Source organism: Lithobates pipiens, unplaced genomic scaffold, assembly GCF_037356315.1.
Source record: "Lithobates pipiens isolate NorthernLeopardFrog02 unplaced genomic scaffold, aLitPip1_a1.2 Scaffold_157, whole genome shotgun sequence".
In the NCBI taxonomy this organism is placed as follows: domain Eukaryota; kingdom Metazoa; phylum Chordata; class Amphibia; order Anura; family Ranidae; genus Lithobates; species Lithobates pipiens.
This window is the reverse complement of record NW_027507746.1, coordinates 575,001-593,806: the sequence shown is the minus strand read 5'-3', so window position 1 is coordinate 593,806 and position 18,806 is coordinate 575,001. Positions and strand designations below refer to the sequence as shown.

The 18,806-nt window shown below is 42.6% G+C and overlaps 1 protein-coding gene across 1 annotated transcript in view; it reads left to right on the top strand.

Moving 5' to 3' along the window:
* LOC143981427 (asialoglycoprotein receptor 1-like) overlaps positions 1-5,699 on the top strand; it is a 56,449-nt gene extending 50,750 nt beyond the window's left edge. The window contains exons 9-10 of the mRNA XM_077479256.1: positions 4,184-4,290; positions 4,518-5,699. Coding sequence (XP_077335382.1) covers positions 4,184-4,290; positions 4,518-4,710 — 300 coding nt within the window. The 3' untranslated portion in view covers positions 4,711-5,699. The remainder of the gene's footprint in view (positions 1-4,183; positions 4,291-4,517) is intronic.
* The last annotated feature ends 13,107 nt before the right edge of the window (positions 5,700-18,806 follow it).

The window sequence follows — 18,806 nt, the reverse complement described above, 5'->3', positions numbered from 1 at the left end:
AATACTGATTTTAACTTAAAGTAAGCAACAAATGTCAAAAAAAGGTTTAATCTTTAAAGGGGTTGTAAACCCTCAAGGTTTGCATTCTATACATTAACCACTTCCACCCCAGGCCTATTCTGGCACTCCTCTCCTACGTGTAAAAATCATAATTTTTTTTTGCTAGAAAATTATTCAGAACCCCAAACATTATATATATATATATATATATATATATATATATATATATATATATATATTTTTTTTTTTTTAACAGACACCCTAGGGAATAAAATGGCGGTTATTGCATTTATCTCGCACGGTATTTGCGCAACAATTTTTCAAACTTTTTTTTGGGGAAAAAGAAAAATTTCCTGAATTAAAAAATAACAAAACAGTGAAGTTGGCCCAATTTTTTTATATTTAACGGGAAAGATGATGTTACGCAGAGTAAATAGATACCCAACATGTCACGCTCATGGAATGGCGTCAAACTTCAGTACTTAAAAATCCCCATAGGCGACGCTTTAATTTTTTTTACAGGTTACCTGTTTAGAGTTACAGAGGAGGGCTAGTGCTAGAATTGTTGCTCGTGCTCAGACGCACGTGGCGATACCTCACATGTGCGCTTTAAAGGGAGTTTACATATGTGAGCGGGACTAACGTGTGCGTTTGCTTCTGAGCGCCAGCTACCGGGGACAGGGGCATTTTAAATTATTATTATATTTTTTTTTTACTTTATTTGTTTATTTTTACTTTCTTTTACAATTTTTTTTTTTTTGATCACTTTTATTCCTATGACAAGGAATGTAAGCATCCCTTGTAATAGGAATGTATTGTGACAGGTCCTCTTTATGGAGAGATGCAGGGGTCAATAAGACCCCACATCTCTCCTACAGGCTGGAAAGCATGAGATCGGGAAAAAAAAATCCACGATCCCATGCTGACAGCTGCGATCGTGGCCTTGTTTACAACTGCAGGCCTGGATGTGACGTCGTAACGTCGCGCCCGGGCCTCCAACGGTCATAGAGATGACCGGTGACCACTCAATCCACTCACTATCCATCAATACACAATAAGACTTGACAACATAGACACAGAAAGAACACCAAAGCTGGGACAAAAATCCTAAGAAAGTCATTCCACCCACCCATCATCAATATAACGCAAGACCTAACAACATATCCAAACAGAGAACACCAAGGTTGGGGCAGAAAGAGACATTTCTCTTACTCTCCATTTATACATAACAAGACTAGACATCGTAGCCCCAGAAGGATCACCGAGGCTGGGGCATAAAGTCTGAGAGAGATTTTTATGCCCACTATCCATCAATACACAACAGAACTTGACAACATAGCCAAAGAAGGAACACCAAGGCTGGGGCATAAAGTCGGAGAGAGATTTTTATGCCCACTATCCATCAACACACAACAGAACTTGACAACATAGCCAAAGAAGGAACACCAAGGCTGGGGCATAAAGTCTGAGAGAGATTTTTATGCCCACTATCCATCAATACACAACAGAACTTGACAACATAGCCAAAGAAGGAACACCAAGGCTGGGGCATAAAGTCGGAGAGAGATTTTTATGCCCACTATCCATCAACACACAACAGAACTTGACAACATAGCCAAAGAAGGAACACCAAGGCTGGGGCATAAAGTCTGAGAGAGATTTTTATGCCCACTATCCATCAATACACAACAGAACTTGACAACATAGCCAAAGAAGGAACACCAAGGCTGGGGCATAAAGTCGGAGAGAGATTTTTATGCCCACTATCCATCAACACACAACAGAACTTGACAACATAGCCAAAGAAGGAACACCAAGGCTGGGGCATAAAGTCTGAGAGAGATTTTTATGCCCACTATCCATCAACACACAACAGAACTTGACAACATAGCCAAAGAAGGAACATCGAGGCTGGGGCATAACGTCTGAGAGAGATTTTTATGCCCACTATCCATCAATACACAACAGAACTTGACAACATAGCCAAAGAAGGAACACCAAGGCTGGGGCATAAAATCGGAGAGATTTTTATGCCCGCTATCCATCAACACACAACAGAACTTGACAACAAAGCCAAAGAAGGAACACCAAGGCTGGGGCATAAAGTCTGAGAGAGATTTTTATGCCCACTATCCATCAACACACAACAGAACTTGACAACATAGCCAAAGAAGGAACATCGAGGCTGGGGCATAACGTCTGAGAGAGATTTTTATGCCCACTATCCATCAATACACAACAGAACTTGACAACATAGCCGAAGAAGGAACACCAAGGCTGGGGCATAAAGTGGGAGAGAGATTTTTATGCCCACTATCCATCAATACACAACAGAACTTGACACCAAGGCTGGGGCATAAAGTCGGAGAGAGATTTTTCTGTCCACTATCCATCAATACACAACAGAACTTGAAAATATAGCCAAAGAAGGAACACCGAGGCTGGGGCATAAAGTCTGGGAGAGATTTTTATGCCCACTATCCATAAATACCCAGCAGAACTTGACAACATAGCCAAAGAAGGAACATCGAGGCTGGGGCCTAAAGTCGGAGAGAGATTTTTATGCCCACTATCCATCAATACACAACAGAACTTGACAACATAGCCAAAGAAGGAGCACCAAGGCTGGGGCATAAAGTCGGAGAGAGATTTTTCTGTCCACTATCCATCAATACACAACAGAACTTGACATCATAGCCAAAGAAGGAACACCAAGGCTGGGGCATAAAGTCTGAGAGAGATTTTTCTGTCCACTATCCATCAATACACAACAGAACTTGACACCAAGGCTGGGGCATAAAGTTGGAGAGAGATTTTTATGCCCACTATCCATCAACACACAACAGAACTTGACAACATAGCCAATGAAGGAACACCAAGGCTAGGGCATAAAGTCTGAGAGAGATTTTTATGCCCACTATCCATCAACACACAACAGAACTTGACAACATAGCCAATGAAGGAACACCAAGGCGGGAGCATAAAGTCGGACAGAGATTTTTATGCCCACTATCCATCAATACACAACAGAACTTGACAACATAGCCAAAGAAGGAACACCGAGGCTGGGGCATAAAGTCTGAGTGAGATTTTTATGCCCACTATCCATCAATACACAACAGAACTTGACAACGTAGCCAAAGAAGGAACACCAAGGCTGGGGCATAAAGTTGGAGAGAGATTTTTATGCCCACTATCCATCAATACACAACAGAACTTGACAACGTAGCCGAAGAAGGAACACCAAGGCTGGGGAAGAAAACTTAAGAGATACACATTGAAACACCCTACCCACTCTCTATCAAGAAGATTAAATACACCCAACACCAAAACTTGGGCATAAAGGCTAAGAGAAACATTCTGCCCACTCCCCATCACTGCATAAGAAGATTGGACAACATAGCCGCAGAAAGAACCACAAGCCTAGGGAAAAAGAACTGATGGACTTTCCGCCTACTCTCCATCAATACACAACACGACTAGACAATGTAGCCACAGAAGTAACATCAAGGCTGTGGCAGAAAGCTTCAGGGAGATACATTCTGCCCACTCTCTATCAACACACAACAAGATTAGACAATATAGCCACAAATAAAACGCAAAGACTGGGAAAGAAAGACCAAGAAATATTATGAAAGACCAAAAGACATTATGAACACCCCTCCCAACCCATCAATACACAATGAGATTAAACAATGGAGCCACAGATAGAACTCCAAGACTGGGGCAGAAAGACTGAAAGAGACATTCCGCCTGCTCTGTTTCAATACACAAGACTAGGAAAGCCGTAGAAGAAACACTAAAACTTGGGCATCAAGGCAAATAGAGACATTCTGCCCACTTCCCATCAGGACACGGCAAGATTAAACAGTGTAGCCCCAGATAGAACCCAAAGACTGGGTCAAAAAGCCTGAGAGAGACCTTCTGCCCATGCGCAATCAATACACAACAAGACTAGACAGGATAACTACAGAAGGAACATCAAGGTCGGAGCAGAAAGACTGATAGACATCCTTCCCACTCATCATCAATACTCCTACAATAACACCTGGAAGAGCAGAGCTAACTGCACCCACACTACTCTACTAGTGTTTTTGTTCTAGTTGTAGACATTAAAGTGTAAGCTCTTCTGGGGAGTATATAAAATATTATGTAGTGACTTTTTCTTTTTTTTTTTTTATAGAATTTTCTAGGAAACATTACACAGTCCCAGAGTTTGTGGATCGGTCTTTCAGCTGATAAGGAAATCTGGAAGTGGGTGGACGGCACATCTTATGAGAGATCTCCAAAGTAAGACACTGATCTTCTTCCTTCTCACATTACCTTCAATAAACAAAAAATTGTCCCCTTTTCTGTGCAGATGTTGGACCTTCTACCTAAAACAGTGTACTTGTAAGCTTTAATCCAGCTTTAAAAGTCACCTGCTTTGACTTTTTAGACTTTGCCAACAGTTATAGTCAATATCAGCACTGGCCCAGTGACCCAGTTACTAATATCCTCTTTTTTTTTCCCGGCAGGTTCTGGAAAGAGGGGGAGCCTTTTATCTGGGATAACTTTGAATACTTTGAACAGGATAGCTCTGAATACTTCTTTTCACATCACCGGAATAACTTTGGAGGATGGTGTGGTTTTTTGGAAGATGGAGAGGGCTGGAGCTCTGCTTCCTGCTCCACTAGTTACCAATATGTCTGTGAGAAGAAGACATTGTGACCTACAAACTTCTTCTGATATCTCCATCTCCTCATTATTCCTTCACCATACTGCAGTGATGGAGAATCTAATAACAAAGTAAAATGTATCCTGCTAGGCATTCTGGAACTTGGAGTACCTTGTGATGAGGGTTCCTCAAAATGTCTACACCCCCATCTCCGGCATTCAATTTATTAAACAACTAAAGTCCACCTGCCAATTGTCCTTTAGCTAGTTTATTCACACAAAATGTGAGGGATGGGAAACATTCTTACAACTGCCAACCATGGCTCTTCAGTGACTCCCATATCCATTATTTTAATAAAACCTCATCAGCAGATGACCCAGCAGAGACTAAAGTCATCCACTTTCCCAGCTATCCATGCAGCCATAGGTCATGTAGTATGTCTAAAGCATGTAGGCCTCAAAATGTATTTAACGTATACCTCAACTCCCACCAACAGTAGTGAAGTGGCAGCTGATATGAACAGAACCTCTCTTAGATCTCCTCCAGAAAGTTGCGAGAGCCCAACGTGCCCTTTATGAAGGCCTCTAGCTGCTGTGGTGAAGCATTTGGGCTTATTATCTTCCAATTCCCATTACCTGTTGGTTAGTGAGGAAACCTCATAGTTTTGAAATATAGAGTGTTATGGACCTTGGGGCTCCTGCAATGCCCTGGAAGACATATATCACCTTTAGGTGTCAGTTATTCATATGAAGTGCAAGTTTATTTTTTTTATACTCTGAGTGTGTCACGTTATTTATACCCTTATAATCCACAGTAAGATCATACCCCTGATTGGCAAGGTACAATATACATGTAAGGTACTACTGTTAAAAGCATGTGGCATAAATACTAACAATGCAGGAAACGTGAGTTGGAGTCTCCCCTAGAGTGGTTGTTCCAAGGATCTGGTTTGAGGCTTTTAAGCACCATTTTTGGACAGTTGACATTTGGGACCCTCCCTAACATAATCATTTTACAATAAAACAGTTTAGTATTTTTACAAGCAGCTCATCATTCATTTCAAGAGACATTCATTTCTGGTATCTTGGAACACCTCTTGACTCCCAAAAACCTCACTGGAGAGCAAAGAGATTGTCTCCCCTTTCCACAGTAAGACATTCCAAAAATCTGGAGAACAATCATTTATTTTTTCTAATAGCATCTTTCTGTAAAATGTAATAAGTGAACCTTTTAAGTGAATATAATAAAGCTAACATTAGCATATAAGCACCTAAAGAAGAACTACTGTATGATTATATATCCTTTTAATGTTCTGTCTATGTCAGGGGTCCCCATCTCCTGGGCTGTGGATCGGTGCCTCTCTGTGGCCTGTTGGGAGTGTTGTGTAGAGTATTGATATAAGCGACTGGAAGCTTCTTGTGTACAGCAGAATACTTTACTGTCATGGAGAAATATCAGAACATGTCTTTACAGGAAACAGGAGGATACAATTACATGCACTTAGATAGACAACACTTCCTCTAAATACATCACCATAGATACACACTACAGTGTCACTGTATAGATCGGAATAATGCACACAGTACATAGTTAGCAGTATATATACAGTATATATACACAACAGCAATCTACTACGTTATTGACATTCAATACTTCCTGTCAGAGGAGATGACTGCCAATGCACTCACCAAGCCTCTGTTGAAGGAACGTCATAGTTATATCCAGAAGAAGCTGAATATAATTTGACAAAGCACATGCTGTTGAGAAGGGGTGTTGGAAGAACAACAGCAATCTGTTTTTTTTATATATATATATATATATATATATATATATATGTATATATATAAAAGCAGATTGCTGTTGTTCTTCCAACACCCCTTCTCAACAGCATGTGCTTTGTCAAATTATATTCAGCTTCTTCTGGATATAACTATGATGTTCCTTCAACAGAGGCTTGGTGAGTGCATCAGCAGTCATCTCCTCTGACAGGAAGTATTGAATGTCAATAGCGCCTTGCTCTTGATTGTCCCTCAGTAGGTGATACTTGACGTCGATGTGTTTGGTCCTAGGATTGACCCTTTCTGATTGCGTAAGCTTTATACACTTAGGGACAAGTCCTTTATTAAAAGATTAAAAAAAAAAAAATCCCACTATGTCCATTCATCTTCTATCACACCACCCGAGGAGCCAAAAAAAAAAAAAGCCACATGAGAACCGCCTCCATGGGAGGCTCCCGCAGAGTGACGCTTCTTCTCGGTGACAGTTGTTATATAGCTGAGGGCAGGGCCACTCGGTGACGTAAATGGGTGGCCTCGCCCCCCTCTCACGCCATGTGACCTCAGAGGAGGGCGGGGCCACCTGTCACCGAGTGGCCCTGCCCTCAGCTATATAACAGCTGTCACCAAGAAGAAGCGTCACTCAGCGGAGGCGGATCTGATGCAGCGTTTTTTTTCTTTTTTTTGGCTCATCGGGTGGCGTGATAGAAGATGAATGGACATCATGGGACATTTTTATTTTGTTATCTTTTAAATCTTTTTATCTTTTAATAAAGGACTTGTCCCTAAGTGTCTCCTGTCTTTTTTACTACTTTTGACACTTTAACGGTGTTCCGTATAATGTTAGTTGTTCACCGAATAGCCATAAAACAAAAGTTCGGCACAAACTTATGCTCGGACCAAACCGTTCGCCCATCCCTACTGCCCACTATATATATATATATATATATATATACATACAGTATCTCACAAAGTACACTCCTCACATTTTTGTAAATATTTTATTATATTTTTTCATGTGACAACACTGAAGAAATGACGGGAATGTGGCGCTTACTAAGCTAAAACTAAATTAAATAATAATAAATAATAGCTGCAAATATCAAATATCCACTGATGGTGAATGTACAAAAAATGTGCAGCAATAACAACTAGGCAAATAAAGTGCAAAATAGTGATAAAATCTGTTAAACAATAAATGTGCAAATAACAATTGTGCAATAATTGTGCAAACAATGCCAAAAACAAGTGCAAAATCCGGGACTTCCAACAGTGCAAAAAAAGGTTCTCTGTGAAAATAAAAATAGTCCAGTAAAAACCGCAACAAAATTCAAATAAGGTGCTGAATCCAAACATGCGGACCAATTCATCCAATGTACAGTGCATGTGCCACAACCTAACTAGCATCCTCCATCCAGTGTGGGTGATAACGTTTGCCCCAGCCTCTAAGCCAAACTTGGACAATCCACTCTGGCCGGCCGGGTCCCTGGCAGATCTATTCCGCGGTTACTCAGGAACAATCGAATTCTCAGGGTGACCATGCTCAGTGACCTGGAAAAGTAAGTGGAGGGCTCCATGGTGCAGTATTTTGATAACACTTTTAATATAATTAGTAAAAACTTACAGTTGATGTAACAGGTAAACAGCATGTACAAACAGGAAAACAACATCCAATCTCGGCTGCGACCGGAAGTGACGTCGCCATGGCTCTTTTATTGCGTCACTGTCCACTGACTCAAAACGTTTAGAGCTGGGTAAGCGGAGGTGAGCAACCGGAAGTGACGTCACCACGGCTCTTTTTCTCTGACGCATTGCGTCACTGTCCACGTGACTTTCTCAAAGGATTTAGAGCCGGGTAAGCGGAGGTGAGCGACCGGAAGTGACGCCACCACGGCTCTTTTTCTCTGACGCGTTGCGTCACTGTCCACGTGACTTTCTCAAAGCATTTAGAGCCAGGTAAGCGGAGGTGAGCAACCTAAAGTGACGTCACCGCGGCTCTTTTTTGCTGACACGTCAAGTCACTGTCCACGTGACTTTCTCAAAGCGTTTAGAGCCGGGTAAGCGGAGGTGAGCAACCGGAAGTGACGTCACCACGGCTCTTTTTCGCTGACACGTTGCATCACTGTCCACGTGACTTTCTCAAAGCCTTTAGAGCCGGGTAAGTGGAGGTGAGCAACCGGAAGTGACGTCACCATGGCTCTTTTTCCCTGACGCGTCGCGGCACTGTCCACGTGACTTTCTCAAGGGTTTAGAGCCGGGTAAGCAGAGGTGAGCAACCGGAAGTGACGTCACCATGGCTCTTTTTCCCTGACGCGTCGTGTCACTGTCCACGTGACTTTCTCAAAGGGTTTAGACCCGGGTAAGCGGAGGTGAGCGACCGGAAGTGACGCCACCATGGCTCTTCTTCCCTGGCGCGTTGCGTCACTGTCCACGTGACTTTCTCAAAGAGTTTAGAGCCCGGTAAGCGGAGGTGACTTATAAAGCGAGTCGCTGTCATGGTAACCAACATCGCGGTAAACATGAGCTAAATTACTCTCCAGATTACTTTTTATATATTTTTTTTCTTTTTATAACAGGAGAAAAATGAACAATCCTTCTGTATATAACATTTCATTTCTGTACATACAGCCAGACTTAAAAAAAAAATCCTTTCCAGATTACAACAAAATCCATAACCTACACCACCTATCTACTAATCCTAGCGATTTCCTGCAAAAATATTTATACAAATATAAGTATGATTGTGGTCCCTATTGATTTTATATATATGGTACTCCATCTAGTGGCCAGCCCTATAATAACTCCCCTTAAAAGCTGAATAAACAATGAGGTCATCTAGTGGTTAAAGTAGATAACTACCAAGTAAAAATATAATAACAGCAGGCTTTCTCAACCGTTTAACCCTAGAGGAACGCCAAAAATAATTTTCATGTCTCGAGGAACCCTTACTAAAACCAAATCAGCAGGGCTCAATAAGAACAATGCTCCTTATATTGGTGGTCAATAGGAAGAATGTCCCCCTTAAAGTGGTGCTCAGAATGCCACCCTTAAAGACAACTAAAAAGATATTTGGCGTTGTGCCGCTGGCTTTGCTAAGTGGTAACGAACTTCGAATCCTGTAGGTATCATCAAATAGGTGGTCAATCAGCCACAGCTCAAGGAACCCCTAGCAACTTCTGGAGGAACCCCAGGATTCCACGGAACCTGGTTGAGAATGGCTGATCTAATGGATAATTAAGTTAGGACACAATGTAGAATTTGACTTGAATTGTTTTATATCTAATTATTGATTGTTGAATTTCCCTTGCGATTTTATTATTATTACTTTTTATTGGGAATTGATGTCCACTAGATGTCGGTATTTTTACCTTTAAATAATTGTATCTTTTATTTGATTTTATTATGTTTATTTCGATGCCCGTGTTGCAGTCCTACCTGGACGGATCCAATATGTGATTCACTTACCTTATGGAGTAGGTCATTATTGTGAATTGCATCTTTTAATTATCCATTAGATTAGGCCCGTTAGGTCAAGCTATTAGGGACCCTGATCACCAGTGGCGTAACTAGAACCTTCAGGGCCCCGATGCAAGAAACCATGAAGGGCCCCCCTGAACCCCAGCCAGGGCCCTTCCCTCCGAGTCCGGCGGTGTAACTCCAGGGTGTGGTCACAGGTATGACCTTTGTGAGCCCTGTACTTCCACCACTGGCATCAGTAGTTTTTATTTATTTTTATTTTTTTACATTTTTAGGTGCCCCATTGAGGGACTGTCCCTAGGCAGGATTGGTTCCCCGTCCCCAGAAGAGATGAGGTCCTTTTCTCCTGGGCAGATGAAGTTACTGCCCCCAGGGGAGAAGGGGTCCCTGTCCCCAGGGGAGGTGGGGGTCCCTGTCCCCACGTGAGAAGGGGTCCCTGTCCTCAGGGGGATATGGAGGGGGTATGCAATAGTGTGTGCTAGCTGCCTATGCTGCTGCCGGCCATATGTAGAGGGGGCTGCATGGGCCCCTGCATCACAGGGCCCAGTTGCGGTTGCGACTGCTGCACCCCCTATAGTTACGCCCCTGCTGATTACCATGTGTATGGAGCATCGTACATTATTGTTGACTGCATTCTGTTAGAATTACCAACTTTATCCACTAGATGACCTCATTGTTCTTTTAGCTCTGAGGAGTGTTATTATACATTTGGCCACTAGATGGAGTACCATATATATAAAATCAATAGGGACCACGATCATACTTATATTTGTTTTTTAAACTATGATATTTTAAATATTTTTTTACAGGAAATCGCTAGGATTAGTAGATAGGTGGTGTAGTTTATGGATTTATGTTGTAATCTGGAGAGTAATTTAGCTCATGTTTACCGCGATGTTGGTTACTTCCCTTTACCTGGCTCCAAACCCTTTGAGAAAGTCACGTGGACAGTGAGGCAACGCGTCAGGGAAAAGAGCTGTGCTGACGTCACTTCCGGTCGCTCGCCTCCGTTTACCCGGCTCTAAACCCTTCAAGAAAGTGACGTGGACAGTGACGCAACGCGTCAGGGAAAAAGGGGCGTGGCGACGTCACTTCCGGCCGCGGCCGAGATCGGAAGTTTTTTCCCTGTTTGTACATGCTGTGTGTTGAGTTATTTTTGAGGGGACAGCAAATTTACACTGTTATACAAGCTGTACACTCACTACTTTACATTGTAGCAAAGTGTCATTTCTTCAGTGTTGTCACATGAAAAGATAGAATAAAATATTTACAAAAATGTGAGGGGTGTACTCACTTTTTTGAGATACTGTATATATATTTTTTCTACTTTATTACTATCACAAAGGAGTTAAAGGCCCTGTATGTGGTACCATGGGTAGGTGACGGGTACTCTTTATAGAGACATTTGGGGTCTATTCTATTAGATTCCCAATGTCTCCCCTGAACCTCTGATGGAGCTGTTAAATCAGATCATGCTTGCCAAGGAATGACTGCTGAGACCCCAGGCGTAATGTAATGCACCTTGTTTCCGGGGTCATTAGACATAGGAGGGTTTAAGGAATGGATGTTCCCTGAGTTCCTGTGGAAGTCAATGTCCGCGGTCCAGGGCTCCCCAGAGTAACTTGTAACAAAAAAAGTATTTAAAGTCCAACTCCAGGGACACAAAAAAACAATTATCCTTCTAGTGCCCACCCTCAGACTGCAAGGATTAATTGCTTGTAAAGTCTAGATGTATAGGGATGAAGAGCAGTATCTTACTCTCCGCTCCTGTAGCCTCCCCAATCTCCACAAAGCTACCTCTCAATGTGATTCTGGCCTCGATAGCACGCCTGTTTCTTCCATGTACAATGCAGAGTTAACAGCTCTGTATTGCATGTGATGGCACCGACATGTAAACAGGTGCACTTAGCTAGTCTGCCACTAGATGGCTCTGTTCCAGAACCGTGTCTGGTTACAGAGAGTAGTGTCCTCGGGGGCTAGGCCCCTTAGGCCAGATTGGGAGGAGCCATAGTGCAGTTGGGGTATGGGAGCCAGAGACCCCACCATCAGGCAGATGTAGTCAGCAAGTGGAGGCCCTGGACAGGGAGAGGTAGACCTGCACCCAGAAGAGACAGCTGTAGACTTCCTGACTTTTACGGTGGTGGAGGCTAGGGCAGAATGCAGAAGGCTTTTAAGGCCAGACCAAGTGTTCCCTAGAGTGAGGCTATTCGCCAGAAGGACCCGTGAGAGGTGTACCCAAGCTAGAGGTATCTACAGTGATCCTAACTTTGTGGGAATACCTGTAAGGAACAGTGAGTGGACATAGGCAACTAAGGTCAAACCAGAACCCTTTGAGTGAGTACTAATGACCTCCGATGGAGAGAGTCAGGGAATATAGCTATAACTAATATGTTCTGCATGCACTTTCATGAGTGACTACTGTGGACCGTCCTCTATATGCGATTGACACGATACTGTGAGGTGACCCCGGATAGTATGTCTATGTGATGTGACTGTGAATGCCAGCTTTAAAGTAACATCAGTAAAGTGCAGCAGTTCTATTTTTGTGTGGCCTTTCCTTCCTTGGGGGATATAAAGGTTAATGATCTAAAGGTTAATGATCAGGAATGTCATGAGGAGGCCTCTGGCACAGAGAGGGGCAAAACATGGTGGAGGGTTAAAGCCTCAAGATGTTGTTTTGGAAGGCAAGAAGTGAGGTAGGGACTTGTGCTCTTGGTGCCATTACAGGCCACTCACAAGTCCCTTTACACACAGCCTAGTGTGGAGATGTCAGGGCTGGGCTCAGCCCTTCAATCTCTGAGCTGGCCGCTCAGCTGCTGGCTAATTGCCAGCTCCTATCTCTCTCCACAGTTACTTACCTGTTGATGATATCCTGCTCGTCAGTCCTGCCTACTTAAGCCGTCCAGCCCAGAGGAGCTCTGGCTTCACCTTGGTCACATTACAGAAACTATCTCCTGCGATCCTGTTCAAGTCTTGCCTTGCTGACATTCCTTCTGGCTCCAGATCCTGCTTGCCGTTTCACTACATTGATCCCTGACTTCTGGCTTCACTGACTAGCCATTCTGAACCTTGGCTATGTTGTGACTAAGTTTGTTCTTTTTACTTTTATTATTAAACAAGTGTGATTTAACTGTACTTATGTCTCGGCCTGATTTTATGGTTTTCCGACAGGAGGTGAGCAGAGGCCAGCACAGGAGTCAGCAGAGCAGGTTTAAGGCAAGTAATCCATCCTTTTCAGCTTCCCCTAAACCCAACGAATATGCATAATAAACAACATTGTAATTACCCAATACCCAAGGCTCACTACGGAGGCAATTTATTCCCAGGAATCCTGGATACAAATTAACGACCAACATGCAGTCAGTCCCATACATCACAGCCACTCACCTTTTTGGTCAACCAGCTTGAAGGACCTCAGTACCTCACTTGGCACCACTGCCCCTCTACTGACCCCATTCTGGATAACCAGTCACTTGGGGATCCTCAGGTGAAAGAATCATTGGTGTTCTGGGTCTGGTACCCCACCCACATGTAGGGCAGAAAACCAGTTTTCCAGTTTATACAGCTTATTTTAGAGGACAGAAAGTGTCCTTTGCTACTGCAATATTCTAGTATCTAAATGACATATGACAGCTGTAGCTCTTGTGAAAGAAGGAATGTCTCTTCTCTGTGTTCAAATAATGGTCTTTGTGCATTAAAGGCCACTTATAAGATGTTCTATTGAAAAAAACATTGAATGTTATCAATGTTTTTTTTTTTTTTTATAAATGGCCCAAAATGTACACACGGGACCACTGAGAAGGCAAAATAAGCACACAATGACTCTCCATTTTGTCCTGCATGGCTTAACTCCAATGTAAAAATGCATATAAAAGCAAAGGAGCAGACCTTCAAAAAATACAAGGTTGAGGGATCATCATCAGCATTCAGACTTTATAAAGAATGCAACAAGAAATGTAAGGGTACAATTAGGGCGGCTAAGATAGAACACGAAGGACACACAGCGGAGGAGAGCAAAAAAAAATCCCAAGAAGTTCTTTAAGTATGTAAACAGTAAAAATGGTGGACAGACCATATTGGCCCCATAAAGAATGAGGAAGGACATCTGGTTACAAAGGATGGGGAGATGGTGAAGGTATTGAATATATTCCTCTCCTCAGTCTTCACGAGGGAATCAAGGGGCTTCAGTAACCAAAACTGCAGTGTTTATCCTCATGACACATCACAGGAAGCACCTCCATGTTTAACAGAGGACAGAATTAGAATTAGATTTGGGAAAATTAACATTAATAAATCACCGGGACCAGATAGCTTGCACCCAAGGGTACTTAGGGAACTCAGTCAAGTAATTGCCAGACCATTGTTCCTAATTTTTACTGACAGTCTACTGACTGGAATGGTACCAGCTGATTGGAGAAAAGTCAATGTAGCACCGATATTTTAAACGGGCCCAAAATACATCCCTGGGAATTACAGACCAGTTAGCCTAACATCAATAGTATGTAAACTCTTGGAGGGGATGATAAGGGACCATATACAAGATTTTAGTGATGTGAACGGTAACATTAGCAGTAATCAGCATGGATTCATGAAGGATCGTTCTTACCAAACCAATCCACTAACCTTCTATGAGGAGGTGAGTTGCCATCTAGATAAAGGAAGGCCCATAGACGTGGTGTATCTAGATAAAGAAAGGCCTGTAGACGTGGTGTATCTAGATAAAGGAAGGCCCATTGATGTGGTGTATCTGGATTTTGCAAAAGCATTTGACACAGTTCCCCATAAAGGTTTACTGTACAAAATAAGGTACGTTGGCATGGACCATAGGGTGAGTACATTGAAAATTGGCTACAAGGGTGAGTTCAGAGGGTGGTGATAAATGGGGAGTACTTGGAATGGTCGGGGGTGGGTAGTGGGGTCCCCCGGGGTTCTGTGCTGGGACCAATCCTATTTAATTTGTTCATAAACGACCTGGAGGATGGGGATGGGGTAAACAGCTCAATCTCTGTATTTGCGGACAATACTAAGCTAAGCAGGGCAATAACTTCTCCGCAGGATGTGTAAATCTCGCAAGAAGATCTGATCAAATGAATGGGGGGAGGGGCAACTACATGGCAAATGAGGTTCAATGTAGAAAAATGTAAATGAAAGCATTTGGGTGGCAAAAATCTGAATGCAATCTATACACTGGGGGTAAAACCTCTGGGGAAATCTAGGATGGAAAAGGACCCGGGGGTCCTAGTAGATGATGGGCTCAGCAATGCCAGGCTGCTGCTAACAAAGCAAACAGAATATTGGCATTAAAAAGGGGATCAACTCCAGAGATAAAACGATAATTCTCCCGATCTACAAGACTCTGGTCCGGCTGCACCTGGAGTATACTGTCCAGTTCTGGGCACCAGTCCTCAGGAAGGATGTACTGGAAATGGAGCGACTACAAAGAAGGGCAACGAAGCTAATAAAGGGTCTGGAGAATATTAGTTATGAGGAAAGGTTGTGAGCTCTGAACTTATTCTCTATGGAGAAGAGACACTTGAGAGGGGATATGATTTTAATATACAAATACCGGAGTGGTGACCCCACAATAGGGAGAAAACTTTTTCGCGGAAGGGAGTTTAACAAGAGACCTGACCACTCGTTAAAATTAAAAGAAAAAAGGTTTAACCTTAAACTATGTAGAGGGTTCTTTACTGTAAGAGAAGCAAGGATGTGGAATTCCCTTACACCTGTGGTGGTCTCAGAGGGGAGCATAGATAGTTAAAAAAAAAAATATTGGATAAGCGCCTAAATGACCGCAACATACAGGGATATACAATGTAATACTGACATCTAATCACACACATAGGTTGGAATTGTGTCTTTTTTCAACCTCACCTACTATGTAACTATGTCCTTTTCATACTAATGAAGTCTGTTACAAAAAAACAAACACCAGCATCCAATCATTGTGGAGAAACTGGTGTGAGTGGGAAGTCTTTGTCGGTAGAGATGGGTCGAACACCCCTCGGTTCAATTTGCACCAGAGCCCCCCAAAACATAGAAAAGGTTTGAACCCAAACATTGAAGCCTACTGAAGTCTATGGGACCCAAACATGAAAAGTCCCCATTTTGAAGGCTTATATGCAAGTAATTGGCCATAAAAAGGGTATGGCAGCCCGGGTACTGCCCTGGGGACAAGTATCAATGCAAAAAAAACTTTAAAAAAAAGATCATTTTTAATTGAGCAGTGATTTTAATGTGAAACAATAAAAATGAAAAATTCCTTTAAATATAGTGCTTGGGGGGGGGTCCCTTTAGTCTGCCTGTAAAGTGAGGCATTGGTACCACGTATAGAACATGCTGCAGCAAAACTGACTAAAGAAAAAAATAGACATTAAAATTGCTGGCAATAAACAAAATCTGAAGAAAAAAAAAACAGCATGGGGGTGTCCCTCTGTCCCCCTCCAATCCATACCAGGCCCTTTGGGTCTGGATTTTAAAGGAAGCTCATGCCAAAATTTTCAAAAGAATGACGTGCCCCACCCCAAAATCCATAACAGACCCTTATCCGAGCATGCAGCTTGCCCCCCCCCTTCCCAAAAGCTCCCATCCCCATATGTTGAGGGCATGTGGGGCCTGGTATGGTTTAGGAGGGGGGCGCTCTCTGCATGCTCAGATAAGGGTCTGTTACGGATTTTTTTTTTCTGGTTTGGGGTTCCCCTTAAAATCCATACCAGACCCAAAGGGCTGAGAGGACCCTGCACCATTGTTTTTCTTCTTTTTATTTTTTTTTTTTACGGACATTTTTTTTTCTTTCAGCTGTCAGCTGGGAAGCCCACTGACAGCTGATGACTCATCCGTTGTTAATGAAGCCAGCTATGCTCCTTAACAAAATAGTGACTATATGTTCGGTGGGCTGTTTGCCTGCCGAACGCCCAGAAAATTTGAGTGTTCAGAGAACACCCGAACATGCGAAGTTCAGGGCTGAACTTTTGCTTGGCCAAAACTGTTCGCCCAACACTAGTTGTCAGTAACGGGGGGGGAGGGGGGGGGGGGGATACAAACATCACATATCCATTGTCTAACAGTATCTAGCTTGTGTTTGAGATGCTGGACTGACTGGATTGGTCACTGGCTCTGAGTGGGCATTTATGCAGGCAAAAAGGAAAGAATGCCTTCCGGTGGATAGTGTCCAGTGATGGATGGTGGTGATGGGCCCGCTCGTTGGGCTGCTGCCTTTTCTGTGCGACATCAAGGTCTTTTCAGCATGTAGACTTTGATTAAAAAGGAAGGCGTGCCTGGCGTCCCGGAGAAAAGTGATTTCTAAAATCTGGTTTATGGGTCTTTTTAAAAAAATTAACAACATGTACATAATGCCAATGCATTTTGGGGGAACAGACTCACACTTCTTCAGGGCTGTTGCTGTGTACTATTTGGTGGGAACATATTCCCATGAGTTTACGGGAATCAAGTTAGGATCAAGGCTTCTGAATGGCAGTATGCTGGTTTGTGTTGTATAGGCAGCATTTATAATATTGCTGCCTATACAACAGAAGCAGGCATCCTGCCATCTCTATCTCTATTTCTATCTCTAACTTTATCTCTATCTCTATTTCCATCTCTCTCTCATCTCAGTCTCCATCTCCATCCCTATCTCCATCTCAATTTCTATCACTATTTCTTTCTCTATTTCCATCTCCATCTCCATCTCTATCTCCATTTCCATCTCCATCTTTATCCACATCTCCATCTCCATTTCTATCTCTATCTTCATTTCGATCTCCATCTCCATCCGCATCTCCATCTCCATTTCTATCTCCATTTTCATCTCCATCACTATCCACTCTCCATCTCCATTTCTATCTCTATCTTCATTTCCATCTCCATCTGTAACCACATCTCCATCTTTATCTCCACTCCTATCTCCATTTCTACCTCTATTTCCATCTCCATTTCAATTTCCATCTCCATCTTTATCCACATTTCCATCTCCATTCCTATCTCTATCTTCATTTCGATCTCCATCTCTATCCACATCTCCATCTCTGTCTCCATTTCTGTCTCCATTTTCATCTCCATCACTATCCACACCTCCATCTCCATTTCTATCTCTATCTTCATTTCCTTCTCCATCTCTGTCCACATCTCCATCTCCATTCCTATCTCTATCTTCATTTCCATCTCCATCTCTATCCACATCTCCATTTCTATCTCTATTTTCATTTCCATCTCCATCTCTATCCACATCTCCATCTTTATCTCCATTTCTATCTCTATTTCTACCTCTGTTTCCATCTCCATCTCCATCTTTATCCACATCTCCATCTTTATCTCCATTTCTATCTCTATTTCTACCTCTGTTTCCATCTCCATCTCCATTTCCATCTCCATCTTTATCCACATCTCCATCTCCATTTCTATCTCTATCTTCATTTCCATCTCTAGCCACATCTCCATCTTTATCTCCATTTCTATCTCTATTTCTACCTCTGTTTCCATCTCCATCTCCATTTCCATCTCCATCTTTATCCACATCTCCATCTCCATTCCTATCTCTATCTTCATTTCCATCTCCATCTCTATCCACATCTCTATCTCTATCTTCATTTCCATCTCTAGCCACATCTCCATCTTTATCTCCTATTCCATCTCCATCTTTATCCACATCTCCATCTCCATTTCTATCTCTATCTTCATTTCCATCTCTAGCCACATCTCCATCTTTATCTCCATTGCTATCTCTATTTCTACCTCTATTTCCATCTCCATCTCTATCTCCATTTCCATCTCCATTTTATCCACAGCTCCATCTCCATTCCAATCTCCGATCGTCATTGCGATCTCCATCTACATCTCTATCCACACCTCCATCTCCATTTCTATCTTCATATCCATCACTATCCACATCCCCATCTCCA